General features: G+C 31.8%; 1 protein-coding gene across 1 annotated transcript in view; it reads right to left on the bottom strand.

The window, feature by feature from the left end:
* Positions 1-5,416, bottom strand: part of LOC134255626 (cell death abnormality protein 1-like) — a 35,663-nt gene extending 30,247 nt beyond the window's left edge. The window contains exons 1-3 of the mRNA XM_062738146.1: positions 5,291-5,416; positions 4,854-4,979; positions 4,327-4,479 (exon numbers count right to left, since the gene is read on the bottom strand). Coding sequence (XP_062594130.1) covers positions 4,327-4,479; positions 4,854-4,979; positions 5,291-5,381 — 370 coding nt within the window. The 5' untranslated portion in view covers positions 5,382-5,416. The remainder of the gene's footprint in view (positions 1-4,326; positions 4,480-4,853; positions 4,980-5,290) is intronic.
* Between the last annotated feature and the right edge of the window lie 18,208 nt (positions 5,417-23,624).

Below are 23,624 nucleotides of genomic sequence, written 5' to 3'. Positions count from 1 at the left end.
CAACATTCACGAAAACGCAGACTTATTTTCTTTTAAAATATACGCCATAATTTATTTGGATATGTACAATCATATTCACAGCCTTTTCCCCTGGAACCCGGTGAACACTCTATGGAAGAAAATATCTCAACCCTTAAGGTTGCATTTGTAATTCCAAGGTCAATGTGGTGATTTGTGTTGATTTGCACGAGAAATGCACGATAGAGAGGAAAGGGGGTTTCCTGTTCAACACTGTGAACATTTTACAAGTTTTCACTCTTAATGAAAAATTTCATTATAAATCCAGTGGTCACCACCATGTTCAAGAATGTCAACCCCTTTCTCCACTCGAATTATGTAAATTCTTTTGTTAAATAATATAGCCTGTATGCATTTAAATCAGCTTACCTCGACATCCGTTCGTGTGATTACAGTATTCTTTTTCACAATAACACTTTGACTGACAATACATTCCGTAGCTTGGGTAGGGACAGGGTATTTCACATCTATTACCATGATATCCTACATAGCAATCTAAAATGAAAGTTTGCGAAATCACTGAAATTAATGCCACATAGCACACTTTTGTAAGTTGTTTAATTTTTTTGTTTTCTCAATTTCATGTACATGAGAGAGAGAGAGAGAGAGAGAGAGAGAGAGAGAGAGAGAGAGAGAGAGAGAGAGATACTTACTTTTAGCTGTGTTTTTCAAACAAACTACTTCATTCAAATGAATAAACTGCAAAAATATATAACAGCTTCTAATTAATACTTTGTGCATATTGCCCTATTTTTTCTCTAATATTCCGACCAACTCTAGGGCCACAACAAACTACAAATGATCACAAGATGCTTATATGCTGTCATATGTTGTTGGACAAACATTTTGATTTCCTGGTAATCGGGTAATATAAAAGCCACATAACCAATTAGCGTTAAAAAACTTTAAATTTATTTTTTGGCTGAACGATCAACCCTCCGTGCGGCTACGGGTCTTCCACTGGATATCTACTTGTTGACTTTTGCAAAAAGCGCTGACATTTACAGTTGACGTCATACTTTACAATAGAAAAATATATAGAAGTTCTTTTACATTATAAATGTTCAAGATTTAATCCAACAAAAATAACAGTTTATTTCAATGCATGCACATATAAGTTTTCCTTGAAGAAAACGACTACTCTGCCTTCAACTCCTGGCTTTCACGTGTTAGTACTCTTAACACCATACTTATGATTACTAAAAAAGTTTTACCATCTACATGTATTATCAAATCTGCACCTCCATGCATGATACAAGTTTAAATGTCCAAGTAAACCGTCAACTGTATTAGTCAGTGTTTTTTTTTTTTTTTTTACAAAAGACAAGTAGTCCTTCGATGCCTTCTTATTTAGTAAATAACAATTCATGCAGAAACATTATTAGCAGTCTTGATTTTTGATGATTTACGGGAAGCGCTATCTTTAATTGTACTTGTAATTGAACTATTATAATACTTTTTACACTTACATTTGTAGTTAGAATTTCTGCCAAACTTGATTGCTAAAAAATTTCTTAACATTGTTTACAGATATAGATTATTAGTAAGGTATACACAATAATCATATACTAATTACCGTTTTGTAGAAAGATACATTTATTTTTTATTCGTTTTCTTGATTTACGTCCTTTTAAGACGATTTTAAGCATTTTCTGTTTGTCGTCTTTATTATTTTTGAGAATGTTGCTATGAGTCTCGTGTTTTGTATCTCTCGCACCTTGATAAAGCTCACCGTGTATTGGTTTGATCAACACGGTATATTTCTGTAGACAGACAGAAAAAAACCTACATAATAGTTTCATCATGTCCGTGTCCATTGAATATTAATATTTTTTTTCAAGTTTCGCTAAAAGGAAGTTATTAGTTTAGTCGATAAAACGAAAGCATTTTCTATTCCTAGGAAAGAGCATTTCCTTATTTGCTAAAATACATTTTATAAATAAAAATTAAAAATTCTATCTCAATAGAATTTACATGTACATGTACAAGTACATGGACTGGGCTTACTTACATTGTGAAACCAAGGTTCCACCTTAAAAGAATATTTCGACAAAGATTTTAACGATAGGGACCAGCAGCTTCTCTACAAACATGTCAATTTACCTAAACATTCTATTGTGTCCATGAAGGAAAAAGGTGAAGATAACGAATAGTCATCTACATGTATCAAAAAAAATTTAAGCAAAACAAACTGTGAAGATGAAAGTAGGAAATAAATCTAGAAGAGATTAACAGTCATATTCAGAGCCCATCATTGCGAACATATTACCGTAGACAAAAAATAACTGGATTAGATAACTAAAAATGATCTTTTCATATGGAAACAGCTTTAATGCTAAAAGTGGTATTGAAACTATTAAGTTCAAAGTGTTCTGATATAGTGTACTCTACACAGAGACGCAAAAGTAGTCATAAGCATCAGTCGCTCAATAAACATTTTATTCAAAAAGTTCTCTTCATCAAGTTGCACCAAACTTTACTATATTTCTTTCATAGTTTTAATTTGTCTATTTTAAAGGTGTAAAATTCTTAGTTAGATTCTTCGACAAAGGAATAAAGGATTGGAAATTAGTATAAATTATGGATATTGAAAATCAACAGGTATTTGAAGTTTCACGAATTAAAATTATGTTAAAAAACATGTTGTATGCTTATTAAACCTATATTTACCATCAGTTATGTTTTTAATACAAATTGGCCCAGTCCTGTTTTACACTATGTTTCAACTGTAAGTCCATGCCTTATATTTTATTTGACAATTATTCATCAAACGTTGTTTCCAGACTTAGGATATGTGAACCTGACATTACTTCTAAGATAATGAAAATAGGTTTAAAGACCCTTTCGAGATAATAAATCAATTTAATTTTATTTAATGCATATGGAATTAAACAATAAATCTCACCAAATATTAATCTATGTGAATTATCATAATGTAATAATTAGGAAATGATATATGGTCCTTATTTTAAAGGCAAGCAAATGCTGTTATCTACATTTAGTTTGCCATTTTTATTGGTTAGAGATTTCCTATGTTTTATTAGAATAGAATATTTTTATTCTTAAAAAGGAACCACTGCATAATGTTCAAGCAGAATTAATGACAGATGATACAAACAAAAAATAAATGCCAGGATGTGGATATATTTCAGGGTTTATTTCTGTTGCAAATAATAAAACTAATAAATTTCCAAAATATAAAGAAATTGTGAACATTTTATGATGTTCAAATTCTACCTTTCTGCAACTATCCTTACTAATCCATACAAATATATGTTGATTCAAATTACATTTTTGTCTGAATTTTAATGAATATTGAAAAAAACTACGTGGTTAAATCTGTTCATTTTACTCATTGAAACATGACTCAGGTTAATAATTTCAACAGTTATGACAAAAGTGTGTTTGTATAATATGGTCTTAAACAAGAAACATGAAGTTAATTACATATAATACACATCTTACATCAAAACCTTGTTGTCGACCTCGTTAGTGGTTAGAGCGTCTACGACAGTTGCGAAGTAAGGAGTTGATCCTTACGTCGTGGGTTCGAATCCCACTGTTTGATGTGGAGACCGGTCCCTCGGATTAGACTGCATATACTGAGAATCCGCGTCGCAGTATATGCTGGCACGAAAAATCCCTCTCTGCTCAATGGCTAAAAAGTGCCCATCATATAACAAAAACTCTCCATGGTGGCGTATCCCTATGAGTGAAAAATTCTCGAGAGGGACTTTAAAATATATACAATCAATCAATCAAAACCTTGTTATGTACAACAATCGAGGTTTGTAGAAAATTGAAAAATACAGATAAAAAATAAACTGGATGAGTGCTATAAAACTAAGAAAAATATTGCTAGAAAGGAGTGCCTTTGAATTTCTGTATCTTCCGGTAGACGTGCAGTTGTCTTCTCTACCTGAAAAAAACACAACAAAACATGCTTATAATGCAAATTGATTGTTTAAAATTATCTCTTAAAGACTAGTTAATAGTTGTAAGGAAAAAAATAGTAACACATGTATGCCGTATACTTTGAAGCAGTGCAACCCTTTGATTGGGTTCGTGCTTTTTATGAAGCGTTGAAAGCGGAATATTGTACGCAATGTAAAACTTTAAGAATAGAATTTTTATATTTTGTTTGATAGTACTAAGATGTGATTCTTTGATATCTCAACATTTGTAGATGAAGGAATATTTATGTAAAAGATTGACAACAGTTCTCATGCAGCTTCTTTGTTTTTTTTAATACCACCTGCAAATCACGAAAATACCTTTAATACATAACATCTTATCTGGGAACCTTACCTTCATTGTACATTTTGTTTCCCTCACCTTCACAACCATTAACAAAATCACACTGTTCTTCTCTGCATTCACATTCTGACTGGCAATTTTCACCATAACTTGGATATGAGCAATTTTGTTGACATGCCTCTCCTTGGAAACCATGTGGACATTCTAAAAAAGACATCTTATGTCTGTTCTTTTGTACTCTCTAGACAATTAACTTTTATAGAAAAGGAATTTTCTTTGTGTTTGCAATTACTAGCAGTTCTCTTTATTAACGTGCATAATGTCATAGGAAAATAAAATAAAGGCCATGTTTACCAATTATCATTTTAAATTTAGCAATCGTAGATTTGCTTAAAGAACATATTACATGTATTTCAATTTCCTATTTTGTGCTTAAACTATTATAAACTAGTCTATTAAACAGATTTTGAATTGAAAGATTTTCAAATAATCTGCAACACATTGACGTATTAATTAAAATGTTCCAATTTTTCATACTCGGAATTTTAAAATGTGCTAAAAGCTAAAAATTACTATACTTTTACATCCATTTACGTGATCACAAAGTTGCTCGACACATAAACACTCTGACTGGCAACTCATTCCATAGTTTGGGTATCGACAGGGTAATTCACATTCACGACCAGAATATCCTATTTGACAATCTAAAATAAAAAATGAATTACTGTATAGGGGATTAATTTCACGGGTAGTAACTTGCACGTTTTTCTCTTCTCTGACGCTGTCGCGGTTTCTTGAATTCGCGGAATTGGTATGTAAGAAAAGTTTCCTCCTTCATCTTTATATATTGAAAACTTATTCACTGTTTCTTGAATTCACGGATTCATCAAAACCGTGAATATAGCGAATATTAACACCGCGAGTTATTTTCCCCCTATACAGTAATTAAAAATATGTATAGTCCGGTGATCTTGAATTTTGTCTGTATTTGTCATTTCGATCGATCGATACTTACCTGCTATTTTCTTCAACAGTACAATTTTAGCCGAAAACATAAGTACATGTAGTAATAATAACATAAAGTGTTGGAATAATTCTTGAAACATATTGCGCCTTTTTGTTCCTTGTATAATAACTATTTTAAGAAATAAGTTTAGCAGCACACCAACTGCAAATGATCACCAAATCCTAATATGGTAGTGTTAAGCAAACATTCAAACTTCCTGCTCAATTTAAAATCTGGAAACCATAATAAATATTATTAAAATATCATTTCAGAATAATATTATTTATATATCAACCGAAGTGAAAGAGGAAATAAGGCAATGCTGCAGCTGCAGGCATTTGTTTCGGAAATAATGTTTTACCCATCGTATAATAATAACACAATATCCATGAAAGGGAATCACCATCCGAATTCCTCATTTACACTTTCAAAGGAGATGCACCTGCAGTTTTTATTACCACTGTTAACTACGATAATGTATCTTCATAACCAAATATAGCATGTTTTGCTTTAGTTTCTTTAATCTCCGTGAACGACGACAAAACTCTGATCGACGGGTGGAAAACTTAACAAATACCTTTGCGAAATGCGAAGATAGACAACATCAGCTGAAATGTCAATGAAACAAGTCACCTTTTACTGCTAATTTTGTGGGCGTTGACAATTGAGCTCTATTACTTTGACCTACTTGTGAAAAAAAAATATTTGCCTTTAGTAATATGTTTGAAATGTTTAAACTAGGGCTTCTTTTTCTTACTAGTCATCTACCTGACTTGCATTTTAGAACTAACATCTTTGCTGTGAGCTGCAATTCAGGAGAATCAGTGTGGTACAAATACATTTGCTTTAATGATGAAATCGAAATAAAGAAATAGAAAAAAGCATACCCAACATTAATTGTACAATTAAAATCTAGCAATTGGAATAATTTCTAGGAGAAAAAAAAATAGGAAAGTCAATAATATTACCATTTAGTGTAATTTTTTCTATGAATGGCAAGAAACTTTTATTAAAAAATAATTTCTTGTTCATTAATTGTACAATTAAAATCTAGCAATTGGAATAATTTCTAGGAGAAAAAAAAATAGGAAAGTCAATAATATTACTCTCATGGGACGATATTAACATTTAGTGTAATTTTTTCTATGAATGGCAAGAAACTTTTATTAAAAAATAATTTCTTGTTCATGAATAATTTCAGGGGAGAGGTCGGGTTTATAAGTGTTCTCTGAAGATTTTATGACAAATAAATATCAAACTTGGGAACTAAATTATAATATGCAAACATAAATCAGATGGTATTACAATAAAGTAAATCAAAGTATATATATATATATATATATATATATATATATATATATATATATATATATATATACATAGTTTTTACTTCTGAGGGTAAAAGTTCGATGTTTTTCACTAAGTGAATAAAATATTTTTAAAAGTTTTTTTTTATAATACTAAATCAAGTTTCAGAGTTCTCACATAAATAAGTCGAAGTTTAAAAGTTTTTTTTTGTAAATTAAAGTTCCAATTTATTTAACCAATTTTTTTTTTTGTAAGAACGACCGCTATTTTGATTAAAAATTCCTTCTATTCTATTTGTATGTAACCTTTTGACATTCAGTTGTGTTTCACAGAAATTGTTGTCACAACCTTTACTTCCGTAAATAAGGAACAAACCCTGGTCCAAATACATTAGCTGCTTAAAATTTTATTTGAAAACGTTTCAATTCATTTCCTTATTACGCTAACATGCTAAAATTGTTTAAACCATAATTATAACATTGCATCCATTAACTTGCACCTGCGTTATAAGTATTAGTTTTGAAAAATTATTCATGATTTATCAGTTCTTAAATTAACTATTCTTTAATTTTCGTTTTATCTCATGAATAAAATGCTCTTTTCGCAACTTCTGCTTTGATGAACTTTTCTGCTTTCACTGAAATATATACACATAAATTTTGCTTCCGCACTAATGATCTTCGAAAATGATAAATAGAGGGTCATAGATGATAAATAAGGAAGTATGATCCTGATGTGGTTTGTTTCTGGGGAATGAGTCTGCTATGATTTTCTTGGATTCTAACATGTGCCATTAACTTAGAAAACAAAGGAAAATTTTGAAATGATTCGTTAACTTTAACTGAATATGGTTTCTTAACTTTGTCTTTAAACTCCATACGACCTCCATATTTTACTTTTTTCAAAGAAAAGTTTATAAAAAGAAGAAGAGATCACATGTCCTTGACACATTCTGCAAGTTTGAACAAGTAAATTATATTTCCCTTTGATCGGGAGCATAGTGTTTGGACTTCTGTTGTAAGATTCTGTCGACGAACTACATGTTGCCTGGTTTACCTGCCAAATGTTTTACTTGAAGATACATGTAAATTGCTAAAATAAATCTTCGAAAGAATAGTAAAATCTTTCAAAGATATATAATATGTTTGTCATACTTATTGTAAGGTCCCATCCACCGTGTGTTCCTTGTCATACGAAAAATCTGTCGTATATAATATGTTTGTCATGACTTATTGTAAGGTCCCAAATACGAAAAATTTTATATATATATATATATATATATATATATATATATATATATATATATATATATATATATATATATATATATATATATATATACACTGGATTGACGACAGATTTTTCGTATGACAAGGAACACACGGTGGATGGGACCAGTCGGCAGGGGATGCTCACTTCACCATTGTTACTCATCTCGACGTTGATGTTCTTTGGAGGTCTGTGTTTGCTCTGGTTCAATTTTGTTTCGTGAAATATATTGAGGCAACAAACAGTAATGGACTTTTAAGTTGCAGTAGAGTGAGTTATCTCCAGGTCGGATCAGGTGCCATGGAGGAGTGAGCATCCGCTGTCGACCGGTAATACCCACCGTTTGCTCCTTGTCATGGATAAAACGGAAACATCCGTCGTCGATGTGTCAGACTTTGTAGTATCTTTATCTCATGCTCACCAGGATGTATCGTATCGCCATAAAAATGGAAATAACCATTGTTAATTGACGGCACGTCGTCGATATATCTAAATGTCCAGTTGAAGGCCGCATCAAGTGTTTTCTTCCTCTTTTCACACATAAATTTTGCACAAATTCCGCCTCATTTGATAAACAGAAATAGGTCTGATAATAAGGTGCCGCAATTGGTACCCATTGGGATTCCAATGGATTATTGGAAGACCAACAACAACATAGATATTGTCAATCAGAAACTCAAGATTTATGTCGTGAGAAGTCTTTTTGATGTAAACTTCATTGTACTTGTGTGTACAATCAGAATGCTGTATAACAAAGTAATTTTGCAAATGACTAATGGCAAGGTAAGTAAATTTTGGAGTTCCATTTTTATTGAAAATGCACCCGTCAATGATATCGAAAAGCGTGGACTTTAATATTTTATGTAATAGTTTGACAACAGTCATATAGCTGATAACGGCATTGGAATTTGTTTATACAAGTTGAGCAGTAAAATTGCTTCTGCATACACAATGTCAATCTAGTATATATTTATACTTTTCTTCATCATAAACAGTATTTCATGAATACGTATTATTGTTCTCTTCGGATCTGCACAAGTGGCTTTACTTGACAAAGACGTTTATTTTACGACTTTAGACTTTCTTTGTGCTCCGACTAAGTTGTTGTTCCTAAACATAAGGAACATCAATAAAAGATAATTAAGAAATGAAAGCTTTGTTTGCTGTTTAACATTAATTCCATATTTTATGAACATGTTTCATTTCTAACGATCAATTACGTCCCAAGAAAGAGTAAATCTGTAGGTAAAAATAATTCAATTCTGTACAAGTTCCCTCTCGAATATTGTTCAAGTACCTGTTTAAGTGTTTTGTTCATGTTCTTTTACTGGCATATTTTCTCCAAATTGTATTTATGTATTTTTAAGGATAAATAACACCAAAAAAAACTTTTTCCCCAGAGGGTGAATTATCTTTTTATATTCTCAAGCCCTTCTTACTAAAGAAATATTCGACCATCTAACAATTTTATGATTGAACAATTAACCAAAATTTGGGGGAAAGTTGGAAAATGTATGTTTCCAGTTAAATTTTTTCTTTCAAAGTTTCTTATTTATTTTCTGTTTCTGGAATCTTTATAAACAACTTGTATTGATAAAGATATGCAGGTCACTATCCTGGGTTAAACATTTTATGGAAAACAAGCATTGTTTTTTCTTTATTGTTTTTTAAAAGTAATCAATATCCAAAAAAAATATTAAGATTGATGTAAAAAAGTTTCAAAACAATCTTAAAATATCTTTATTTTTTCAGTCTTTACAGTGGTATTACTTAAAAAAAAACAAAGAATAAGGTACATGTACCCTTTCGACACTATTAAAACGAGAAAAAAAAAACAGTTTCACATATAAAAATGACATTTATTGAACCAGGCCAGGAAAGAGTTGTCTCCTCTAATGTCTGTATGAACACACTCCGAACAATTATCATCAGTTTTCGTCACCTTTCATAATATTGATACCTTGTTGCTTCTTTATTTCCTTCAAACGCCTTTCAAACGCCTTCCTTAAACGCTTATATTTGAACTTGCTAGTAAATTTCCCGGACTTCATTCTGTGCACATGGTACATGTTTACAATAACTACAATTTCCGGGTTTATAAAATTAGGACATAACACTGCACATTAAGGAAAATATGAAGTGTAACTCTTTTATGCGGAAGGTAAGAAAATTTGTTTGTGGTTTGTATCCGTAATATTTATTTAAAATCTATCAGCCTTCGTCCGTTTCATCCATGTTCGGTTCTTGAAGCAAATTGATTGCATTTGCAAAACTAATACTGCTCATAAATATGAAGAGAAATTAGAAGATAAGTTCCCTTTATTGGTCTCCATCACTGGTCTTTATTTTCAAGAGAACAATTTTTAATCATTGTATAGCAAAATGCAGTTGATTACAAAGGATAGTGAATTTCAAGCTAAACCTCAAGAAAAATTAGAATATGTAATATCGAACACAAAATTTTACCCAAACAAAAACTTTTCTTAACAAATCATGCCAAAATCACATACAAACCATATCAAACTCACAAATTCATGATTTTGAGCTATGATTTAGACATGATCCATTAAATGGATCATACTGAAATCATAGATGATAAATAAGGAAGTATGATCCTGATGTGGTTTGTTTCTGGGGAATGAGTCTGCTATGATTTTCTTGCGATTCTAACATGTGCCATTAACTTAGAAAACAAAGGAAAATGAGTTTGAAATGATTCGTTAACTTTAACTGCTAAAAGTTTGTGATTTTGATATGGTTTCTTAACTTTGTCTTTAAACTCCATACGAGTTACACATGATCTGTTAACTTCTCTGTTGAGAATCATGAGTTTTATATGATTTGTTAACTTTTTCAGAATTGGTTGTATGATCCTGATATGGTTTGTTAACTTTGTCATCTATGATAGGTGAAAATGCAAGCTTTAAATTCACTCTAGCTTGGAGAATCAAACAACATGCATACATCAATAAAAGTCTTATTTAAAAGAGAACAGGAAAATTAAGTTTTAATAATTAAAATGCACACAGCATGTACAGGTATAGTTACAAAGACAATAATTTTTTTGAAGTTGAATATGAAATGACAAACGAATACAATAATTCATAATTATTTAAATTAGCACACATGTATTTTGTTTAAATAACGCAGCCAGGATTTTATTAAAACTCTTTCTCTTCATGTGATATTTGTGATCCACTCCCAATCTAACTTTGAGGCATTCAGATTAGGATTGGATCACTGGTCAGTTTCAGAGTCATAGTAACCTTGTTATGCAATTCTCCTCCTGGGCAGCACGCTGTAGTACAGTGGTTTGCAGCTGATCTAGGTCAGAAAACAAGATGTGCGCATTTTCTTGTTGCCGATTTAAAAGAAAAGCCTTTGCATCATATAAGCAATAAAAATAAGTGCTGGACTGTTAACTCTATACTCGGTGAGTATATTTCATAATTTTATTATTGACCTTTTTTTAATTTATAGTTTCTACCAGCAAGTGCATGATTTATTTTTTCTTGTGTAAATGTGTAGAAGAGACATAGCAAAGCTTTACATGGATTTGAATTGAAAACGTAATTTAAGCATCAAATTGACCTTGTTGATTCAAATATTTGTTGTACATGTACATGTTAATCGTTATATAAACTGTTTATTTATAAAAATGAAATTTTTTTGCAGCTACCGACATTTCCATCTTCATGATTAACATCTGAGTTGCATTCAAATTACCAAATTCAAAAGACCCGCCTTTAAGACAAAATTTGTGTACGTAAATAATATTACATTTCAACAACATTATTCTTTTTGTGATTAATCTAATTCTTTTCACTAATGCAATGAGGAAAGAACTTGAATATTTCATATTTTCATGATCTAAAGATAATGATATGTTGATCGATAAATAAATACCACTTTCTCTACGTTTCTTTTCAGGGTGCTTATATACACATACAAAGAGCTTATATCAGAGGAGAGACTACTTCATTGGGAGCCCTTTCAGTGTTTGTGATTCTGAATAATAGATCCACCACTCTGCTGATTCTGAAGTGAACAAATGTTGTAATTATATGCTTTTGCAGAATCATAAATAAGCAGTGATATCAGTGATTTCCTGATTATTCTTTAAGAAGAATGGATTTCTGTGATTCTGTTCTTATAAAATTCAGTGAATAGTTTGGATAATGTTTTATATTTAAATCGTCATCTTATTAAGGAAGATCATTTTCTAGGATTATATTTATATGACGTCATGGTTCATGTGACATATGTGTATAATATTTTTCTTAATTTTTGGTAACTGAAATCATTTATCAAATATTAAAGAGAACTTTATTGCAAATATCAAAGTGTTTAGTTAATTTGTATAAGAAGTAGAATTTTTCTATGAGTTGTTCAATTTAACAGATCATACCAGGATCATGATTTTGATACGAGTTGTTAGCTACAACAGATCATACCAGGATCATGGTTTTAATACGAGTTGTTAGCTACAACAGATCATTCCAGGATCATGGTTTTGATACGAGTTGTTAGCTCTACAACAGATCATACCAGGATCATGGTTTTCTTGCTAGTTGTTTAGTTTAACAGATCATCTCAGAACCATGATATATTAGCTCATTTGCATGTGAAATTTTCCTATACCGAAATCATATCAAAATCATGATTTACACATGATTTGTTAGCATGATCCGATAGGCTGTTTTTTCTGTTTGGGTTATTCATGTTGCTTGCATAATATCATATTGTGCTATTTGTACATGTGCTGGAACGTTATTGTTGACAAACCAATCGTGTAGAATCGTTCGTGTATCATGAGCGATCGTTCGTGTAACGTGAAAGATCGTTCGTGTATCAGACTCAATCGTGTGCGTTTTTAATCGTGCGAGATCGTGCGTTTAGAATCGTGTTAATTTCGTTTTGTAAGTTTTTTACGGAATGTTACATGTAAAATGAGCATTTCCCTTGTTTGTTTTTCTTAATTTATTAATTCAAATCCAAATAAAATGAAAAAGCGCAATTTACATAATAGAATGCAGAACGAACTAATTATCGCCCGTAAACAAGCAATATAGTAAGGCGTACAATATTAAGTTCTTGTCAAATAGCGCGATCAATATTGTGATAAACCGTACTTCGATCTTAATCGCCTTTATGAAAAATCTTATTTCAATTATTATTTGCTTCTTATTATAGTCAGGATAATCTTGAAATCAATTCATTGAAAATATAGATATTTTTTTTTTACAAAGAAATAAACATTTCTCAATGCCTACATAACTATAGTTAGTCGACAAATATAAATGGACAGGGCGTGATTTTCAGAAGTTTTCATTATCTGTGTTTATCTCTTGAGCCTATTTGTAATTAATTAATTTTAAATTTCTGCAAAAGAAAAAGTTGAATAATTGGCATGTTTATCAGACATTGAATCAATGGAAACATAAGAATAAAATTTGTAATTATAATTTAAGTCATTCCATGCTGACATTTTTGTTCAATCGTATCCCCCTTTCTGAATATCATGATATCCAATTCAATCAAATTATACGACCCACATACATTGTCTAATAGAACGAACAAAATCCGTTTTTTTTAATCGGAGAATTACCATAGAAATAATTATTTTTAATCTAAAATATTAAGTCTTGCATATATTTAGGTACAGAAATATCATTTTCCGTTTTTTCTACTACGTCTATGAAATAATATTGATAATTCTTTGAAATCTTAAATAAGTCATAAGCCGTATTTCGTTTTGAAAATATTGATTCTTAAATAATTTGTACTATTTTGAGTAAAGAATCGTGCGTTTGCGTTAACAATCGTGTAAGATCGCGTAACGTGTAGAATCGTGAACGTGAAAGATCGTTCGTGTAACAGGTTTAATCGTGCGTTAATCGTGCGGAATCGTTCGTGTAACGTGATCGTTCGTGTAAGTTGTCAACAATAACGTTCCAGCCACTGTACAAGAGCCCTGTAATGACATAATACAATACTTACGTACAATAATAAGAATATTACAGTAATTACAAGAAGCCCGACAATGCAGATAATTAAGAGAGATGCAGCATTTTCAGGTTTCAAATGCCCTGTTTTTTTTTCACAGAAATTACCGTTGCCTGATTCTTGTAAGGCATCTATAAGATCAATGTGTGTATTTATAAAATAATAAACATTTTGTTTTAATAGTTATATTGAATAAAAGTACTGCTGAATATGCGAGAAAATAATTTATAATTGAATTTTTCCTCGGCGATTTAAAACGTGATTTTTATGATATGTTTGTAAATTCTATCATAAAAATAAATCTTTGCTTCACAAATACCATTATTCTTTGTCGGCAGATTGTAGTCTGAGGAAACTTTTTCCGGTTCTGTTGTCTCAGTAACTGCTTCCAAAAAGGTTAAATATGAATATGTCGATTCTAGATATAAAAAAAGAAGAAGAATACTTTCCGCATTATAGACCTTAAATACGTTGAGTTTTTAACGTATTAAGTTACTTTCTCTAATTTTAACTGGTATTTAATTTCTTCAATCCAATGAATTCAAAATGATTTACTACCCGATGAGTAGTTTTTGCAGCCGATCACGTGGTACAATTTTCGTTAGAACAATTGCATTTAAACATGCAATCTTTTCCATATTGTGGAGAAGGACAAGCGTAATTGCAATCTTCTCCGAAAAATCCGATCATGCAAGCTGTGAACAAATGTAACGATAAGGTTACAAGTAACATTTATCTGACTGCCTTCTTATCAATATAATTTGTTTGCTTAAAATCTAAGTATAAGTTATTGAAATTTAAGATTATGTCTTTATATTTAATACAAACGTGTGCATTTATTTAGTCTATCATTCCACAAAAATCCTCTGCAGCAATTTGTCCTGTTTCCTCTACAAATGTAATAAGAATATTACAATATAAATGTAACTCATTTGTAATATTATAATTAATGAGAAGTGTATGTTTCTAAATACCAGAGTAATAGCAGATGTAAAAAGAACATTTTATTAAACAACTTAATATTGATCATTTTCTCATTTTCATTTATCAGACATTCTGAATCTGATAAGGGATGTGATTTTTAAAGCTCTTTTCATCAAGATCTTATTATTTTTTTTTTTTCGTTTTTTGTTTGGAGACAGTTCACGATCTCATTTTCATACTTACCCTTTGCAAATTTCAGTTGTAGAAATCAGAAAAAATTGAAAAGGTAAACATACAATGCACGTAGGAAATTAAATAAATTCCATTTCATACTTTGACGGCAATTAAATCCCTGTTTGTTATTAGAGAAAGAAAAATGTGTATTGCACTTCCCTTGAAATGTTTTCAATTCCTCTTTCTGCCTATGATTTTACCTATTTAAAATTTGAAATAGGATTAAATGGGATTTTGTATGCTTAATTTCATCCGTTAACGCTATAATATCATTCCGTGTTTTTTTAAATTTGATAGAAAACCTTTGTAACTTTTTATTGGCTGTTTTACACCTAATACGATCCTGATGGGTTACTTTTTCAATTATTTTATGTATAATTTTATAACTACTATTGCATAAAATGCAGACGTAACATAGATGTGTTCACGTCTACGATTATTTTTTCTATTCTTTGAATGAAATATGGGTACAACTGATAACATGAAGCTCAAAGACCATTTATACTCCGAATGGTTGTATTTTGAGGTTGAGGGATGAGCAGAAAGGACACTGATGGATAGAAATCCCCATGACAATTGAAATAAAAGATAGATATGTATTGCTTATTTGGTCACCTGCTTTGCCCAGTGTTTGGAACATCTGCTCCAGAGTCGCGAAGTAAGGGAATAGTCCTCATATCAAAAGTTCGAATCCCACTCTGGGACAAGGAGACCGGTCCTTTTGATGAGACCGTATAAAGCGAGGCTCCGTGTCTTAGTAGGTGCTGGCGTGATCCCTCGCTGCCCAATGACCTAAGTTCCGAGTTTATGACTAAATTAACAGCTCTCCACCGGAAAGTGGTGGCGTCTCCATATGAGTGAAACATTCTCGAGAGGGACGTTAAACAACATACAATAAATCAATCTTTCGCAAATTTCCAGAGCAAATTGCAATTGTCACACACAAGAAAATTTCCTTGTCGTTCTAATTCAATTTAACATTACCGGTACATTGTAATGTTAACATTGATTGTCTTTGTTTTGGTTTAACTCGACCTCCTGAAATAGCAATACCACTAAAAGATGTTATAGCCCTTCTTCAGTCTACAATATTAATACGACAGTTTTTTTTCCTTTTTTACACACATTTTTAATTGTGTTCCTTTTCAGCTATTAAAAAGTACACCCCTGCTTTGTCATTCAATCAATCACATCAATGCTACTTCTCATGAAAGTAACTGTAGATAACATGTTCTACTCTAAATCCATTCATTACTTTCAAATGAAAGTACAATAAACAACAAACAAACCATTTGGACATAGCAACGACAAGCAGTAGCTTTATTTGCGCAGTGTACATAAAATATGCAAAATATGAAAATCAATTTGTATATACAAGTTTATGTTGGATTGAATAAATCATGATAAAATTTTAAACTTTATCGTGCTCTACGTGTCGTCCTAAACTGGTATTTAAACCACTTTTCCCCTCTTATATAGCCTTGCTTACGAGACCGGTTCTAAAGAACCACGTGATATACACCAGGTATTCGAATGAAATCCTTGTAATTCCGAAAAAGTAATTTATTATCACACCGAGTAGAAATTGATTTCTGTCTAATTCGTTCCTCAAACGAAAGAAATCATATATCTTTTCAACTGCGGATGATTGACCCACCTTTGGCAGTGTTATAAGATGCAAACTACATTTTATACTCTCTAAATTTACGTTAAATTCTGGATTTTCTTTTGTATGAAGAAAACTGTATATACATGTTTTACAATTGTTTTCGGCAAACAGTAATTAATAAAGAGTTTGTGTTCTGTTATTATTATACATTTATGTAAGAAATATTTTATATGTGTAAAGAACAACTGTCCATTTTGTTAGTAATCTTTGATGCCAATATTCACTATTATTTTTAACCAGTTGATGGGTAACCGGGGTATCAAAATACTTATTGCATTAAAATAAAAGATTTTCCCGTTATTTCTGGATCATGACAAGGAGCAAACGGTGGGGGTGATCGGTAAACAGGGTATCCTCACTCCATGGAACCTTATCCCACACTGATGTTCCGGTGGTCAGTGTTTTCTCAGCTCCTATTTTGTATTACTGTATGGGCTTTTGATCTTGAATACTGTTCGTTAAATCCATATGTTTCATTTATTATATGTGTAAGTTTGTATAATGACACATTGCATATTTAGGAATAAGACATTTTTTTTTATCAGACAAGGGGTCCCGAATTCTGAAAACCCATAAGTTATATTTACTTTATCAATTGTTTTCATGAGTGGAGAATCGTTCATGGTAGCTCAGTTGGTAGAGCGCTCGCTTCGAAATCGTGTGTTCTAATCTCGATCGCAACTGACCTAAGTCGATAAAAAAATTGGTGGCAACTGTTCCTTCACCATATGCTCAGTACTCGGTGTGAAAGTTGCGGGTCCTTCGGATAAGACCTTAAAAAACCGAGGTCCTGTTTCACGGTAGACGTTGGCACAATAAGGATCCCTCACTGATCAATGGCCCTGAGTACCGACTAAAGGTCAAAATTTGAAGCCCTCCATTGGTATATGTTCCAAACATGAGTGAATATTTCTCGGATGGGACGTAAAAGAAATTACAATAAATCAGTCATGAGTCAAATTAAACTTAACGTATTCTTAAATATTATACGTTATTTCCATTTTCTAAATTTACTCTCACCCCGCCTCTCACACACAAGACCACACATACTTTTTCTCCGAGATGATTGATTGATTGATTGATTGTATACTGTTTAACGTCCCTCTCCAGAAAATTTCACTGATGTGGAGACGTCACCATTGCCAGTGAAGGGCTGCAAATTTAGGCCTATGCTCGGTACTAACGGCCTTTGAGCAGGAAGGGATCTTTAACGTGCCACACCTGCTGTGACACGGGGCCTCTGTTTATACGGTCTCATCCGAAGGACCGCCCCATTTAGTCGCCTTTTACGACAAGCAAGGGGGTACTGAGGACCTATTCAACCCGGATCCCCACGGGGCTCTCCGAGATGATAACTGTTAAGAATGAGTGGCACAAAGAGGCCGAGAAAAGGCCGTGAATGGAAGGTTAATAAAATTTTCCTATCTTGTCGTTGAAAATAAAGCACGAAGCATCGGACAAGGAAGATGATTTATGGGTGCGCCCCCACTATTGAAAGACATGTTTTGCTATAGAAAACGTTCGTAATACATAGGGTCTCCCCACGCATACCACTTTTTTCCTGTGTAGTTAAAGGAAGGTATTATAGTTTTCGAGAGAAAAAATGGTACTTTTAGATCTTGGAACCTCAACCGCCATCCCCAAAGAAAAGGATTTTCGAATTTTGAGAATTTTCCCTTTTTTGTTGCTTGTCATGAGTTCTCCAGGTATTTGGATTTTTTTTTTGCTGTCACCACTTTTAAAAACGTAGCTATATTTGAAAATCTTATAGATTAATCCAAAATCTGTTTTGAATACTGACTAGCTAGACCGGTTGAACCTTTTTCAACTCTTTAATGCAATTAGGCGCATGTTTTTTTCGGATGTATTTGAAGATTCTGTTGATTTTATATTTTTCGCCATTAAAGACATTCGGTAAGGATTTCCTATGATTTCTTGACAAGATCGCAGAAGTTTTCATATTGATTTCAAAATAAGAAAGAATAATATAATACATTGTCAGTGAAAAATTACGAATAAAACTAGGGTTACGGAAATAAACCTACTGATCTGAAGTCAATATTATATGAGTGGTGTTGTTTCGGTTCATATGGTGTTAAATTACAGTAACAAAACTCTTCAATAGATATATTTTCCAGGACGCCCTCATTAGAACAATTATTTATTTCCTTATGAATGAAGAAGTAGTTTGCATTAGTAAATATATATCTAGTCGATCCTAACGAACTATTTTGCTACAGTTACAGTGTATTGCGTCATCGTTCAAAGTACTAAACCTCTGTGAATTATGAAAAAAGGCTTCGTCTGAACACGACCACGCGTAAAGAGTTACCTTCGTTTGTACCTTTATCCGTGATAATGTAAAACTAAAGTTACAGCCGCTTTTTAATTTGTTCAAAGTCTCATTATGCATTAATTGAGTAAACAGATCAAAATTATCTTAATACTCCTATATGCAAATTTATTACATACGTGTACTTATTACATACAAATAAATATAGGAATTTTGTATATGCGATATGACTGTTAACTTTGATTATAAGGATCAACTTGATGACATTGAAGTGTTTCGAACTACGGATCAGGTACAATTGAAAAAAGAAGTAGAAACATACCTAGCTGCAGATCTGTAGCATAATGGTTTTATATATTTGTATTTGACCAGAACGCTACACATTCCGTAATGCAAAATGGGTAAAATTTACGGCGCAATATTTTTTGCGCACTTTTGGGAAGAATTTCTCCACTCTCTAGCATTGGTCAATCAACTACTTTCCCTCCCTAATTCTAGAAACATTCTGTAGCCAATATGTATGTTTTAACCACGTTCCAACTATTTTTAGCTGTCTTTACAGCAATGAACTCGCTTGAAGTGAATTTTCAGCAAGCTAACAAATAATTTTAATCAATTTAAGCGAGTTTATCACTTGTAGAGACGACTATAAAGGGTTGGGAGATGGATAAAATATACAGATTAGTAAAATTATATGCTTAAAATTAGGGAGTAAAAGGTAATTAACTGACTGATGCTGTAAACTGGAGAAATTCTTCCCGAAAGATTGCAAGAAATATTGCGCCGTAAATTGCACCTTTTTTGCATTACGGGATCTTATGCGTTACGATCAAAGTCAAATACCTACTAGTATATAAAACCATAAGTTACAGATCAGCAGCTAAAACATACCCAAACCGCTTGAGACAACTATGTACATGTCTATGCATTATTTTGTTTTATTCAAGTCGATGTGTACTGTATTTTATTACTATTTAAGTAATAAATATAATAAAACATACCCTTTACAATATGAAATCTTATCCGCAGGACTTGTTATTTTTTTTCTTTTAATAGGCGCTTGGTGAAGAAATAGTCACTGCCTATTTTAAAGCCTTAGGTTGAACGTAGAACCGAGAATAGGAATCAAACCCAGGCATCCCGATCACTGCAAAGTGTTTAATTCGATGGCTGCAACATCTTTTTAAATTATCTTACTTATTCGTACCGTTGCTGGTAATATGAAGGAAGAAGATAATCAAACTACTGACTCAATGCACAAATGGACCACACCTAGGATGTTCACAGCATAGCTAAGTGAAAAAACAATTTTTATCAGGACTCTTTCGCCACAAGTACTGAAGCCGACGTTACAGAGCAAACGGAACTGCTCAGATGTCACAATGCATCCATCAACTGATTAGGAAACGTCTACCTCCTCTAACTGGTCCAATTTTAATGCTGAAAATTCAGCAAACAAATGGACAAACATTTCATATTCTTCTGCATGTCTTTTACCTACCGTTGTTCCTATAGTAATGCAGAGTGTAGGGACTGTGGGTATGGCCTTAAATGGTTTTGTAATGGTGGCGTATGTTAGAAGCTCCGAACTCTGACACAACACATACATGTACCACAATCTCGTTATGGGTTAATCCGTGAGCGACCTCCTGATGGGATGCTCTTGCTTCATTAGTGGATGTCATCTGCTCTCTCCACAATTTTCTGGAGAGTTAGTTTTGTGCATCCTGGAAAATATATGTTGCGCAACGAGTTTGACCATGTCTATTTTTCAGATTTTCTGTATAAGTCTCCATCGGTTTTTTGTTCTCTCAGAAAACACCTGGACACACCTCTTTGACGGGAATAGAAAATACTACATCTATAGTGTGAGCTGGGCTACAGTTATTTCTTTATTTTCATCACTAGTTTCCCAAGAAAGAGGCAAAGTCGAAACGAACATAAAAGTTTTTGGCCGAAATGTATACAATGTACAAATGATATTATCTTGTTTAATTCCAATCTTTATGGTATAAATCCTGATTTTCAATGCCCTTGCAATCTATCATGTATGGAAACGATACATGAATATGTCAAGTGGCACTGACACTGGAAATATAGAGTATATAAAACAAAAGAGAATCATGAAGTCGATCAAACTAGATAGTAAAATCCTCCTAGTCCTTTTTGTGTTCCAGCCCATTTGGTGTCACTCTTATGTTTGATGATATGATTTCCCTTACGTGGTTTCTCTTATTGGTTTTGCATCAATTAACAGGTAATGTCAACTCTCTTTTAAACCCGATAATTTATTCGTCTCACATTTCGCAGTTAAGAAACCAGTTTAAATCTATCTTTCAGTTTAATAAAAATTAACTGATTTGGCTACGACTGGTTTATTGATTGTATGTTGTATAACGTCCCTCTCGAGAATTTTTTACTCAGATTGAGAACCAACCACTTGCCAGAGGAAAACTTTAAATGTTATCCTATGATCGGCACTCAGGGCCATTAAGCAGTTAGGGATCTTTTTTCGTACCAGCACTTAGAGCTACACTGTCTCATCCGAAGGACAGGTCTCCACGTTCGTAAAATCGTTGGCAAGTACGGATACAAATCAAACATAAAACAAAACAAAACAAAACAAAAAAAGTAATAAAAGCAAACAAACAACGAGAAACAATGTTTCGTTTTCAAATTTTTGCAATTGTACTAATTGGACAGAGACGAATTGAAAAGACAGGCACAGGACGTCAGAGAAATACATGTAGGCCGCGGTTTAACAATTCAGCCATTAAGTTTATAATCAGTAATTTTTGAAAATGTAATTTAAAAAGATAACTCTGCAATCTTTTGGTTACACTTGTATTTAAGATCAAAACTTAGTAACTAAAAGAAAATTAAAAGCAGTGCCGAATTTATTCTTAAATGAATATTATTATAGGCACAGTTTCCAGAACAATTTCACAAACTGTACGAATTACATTTTGACGTCGTCACTGTTGCGCCCTTAGCTTATTTGTTAGATTCTTTTACTTGAGAGGAAAATTTATTTTTAGGGATATTTCATTGAATTAAAATCACAGGCATTATTCAAATTATATTGATAAGGATGTATACCAATATTTCACTTCATAGTCTAACATGTAGCTAGTGAAACAAATGATATCGAAATTTTTTTTTCTGTGACAACCCTCGTATTAATGATTTTAAGTTGTAACATAAATTGATGGCATTTAATTGTCTCATAACTAAATAAAATTATATATTATATGTTAAGTTAAATTTTGACTGTTGGATTTTAAGAAGTCAAAATAATTTGCACTGTGAATCAGGTTGTGTGAAAATACGCCATCAAAGAAATGTCTTTTATGAGTGTTTGAGTTAGTTTATGAATTATTTAATATATTATAATCCAATTTCTTTTAAGCTTGGCCTAAGACTTTAATGATCATAGAGTTTTTGAAATTAATTATGAACTTTAACAATCTTGCCGACATTGAAAGCTAATTATGTGGTTAATTTTCATGTCGGCTGCTGCGATTTTGAAACATCAAAATATCAATCAGATGAGGAATTACACGATGTCCTTTAATATGAAGGCGGAGATTTAATAAAAGAAAACTTAACATTATCAATTGACTTGACAAATTGACGGCCACTGCAAGATATTCCTCTTTTCTGTTTATTAAGTTAATAAGTGTTCCTCCATACGAATAAAAGTACAAAAAGCCTCAAAATGAACAGAATTTTTTGTCATCGATAAGGCTAGTAATTTCTTCTACTAAGTTTTGACTGAGTGTCATCAATATCAATTTTTATAAGGAATAATGATATCCTTGATTGTAATAAAATATCCGAGTAAAGTTTCATAGTTTTTTGGCGACCCCCCCCCCCCCCAAAAAAAAAAGAATAATTTTTTGAAAAAATGGTTTCGAAATTATCAGTGACGTGCTCTTTGAAGATGAGGCAGAAGATAATCCGTCCATATTTTTTTCATTAGTGAAACCTACATGTACACAAGTGAATTTAGATTTGGAGTAAACTCCCTCCCCCGTCTATATATTAAACTTAATGATGTAGGGCATTTATTTTTCTGCATATCTCCTAAATATTTTATTTATTTATTTTTAAATATTTTTAAATATTTTTAAAAGGTTTTTGATTTCATTATGAATTCGAAAATCAGTTATCATTTAAATTTTTGGAAATCAGATCAAATGATTTATCTTTGCAATATAAAAAAAATAATTATATTTTATGTTTTATATATGTAAATTAATATGTAAAAAACAGGTTGTTTTTTTTTTTTAAAAAAAGATTCAATTTGTATTATTAAGTATGACAATTGAATGTAAAAGCAAACTTTTGAATGTTATGTTTTGATGTACTTGGTTGTCTAATAATAATTCTTTTTCATTTGCTTTATTCGTGTGAGCTGAGTAATTGCATGTAGTCTTAGATTATTTTTTGTAGATATTTTTATTTTTTTCTACACAGTGTAATATGTCAAGATTGTTGATCTGTAAAAAAACATTTTCAATAAATAGTGTGAAAGTGTTATGTTGTGTGGAAGTAGGGGAAAGAAGTTACAACTTATGTAAGATCAAGTTTTTGAGCCCCCGTTATAATTAGTTTATGGATCGTCCAATCATATTCTA

The sequence above is a fragment of the Saccostrea cucullata genome, unplaced genomic scaffold (genome assembly GCF_032062105.1).
Source record: "Saccostrea cucullata isolate Sc308-1 unplaced genomic scaffold, CSIRO_AGI_Scuc_v1 ctg4212, whole genome shotgun sequence".
NCBI classification, from domain to species: Eukaryota; Metazoa; Mollusca; class Bivalvia; order Ostreida; family Ostreidae; genus Saccostrea; species Saccostrea cuccullata.
The sequence above is the reverse complement of the archived record's forward strand: the minus strand, read 5'-3'. Positions and strand labels throughout refer to the sequence as shown.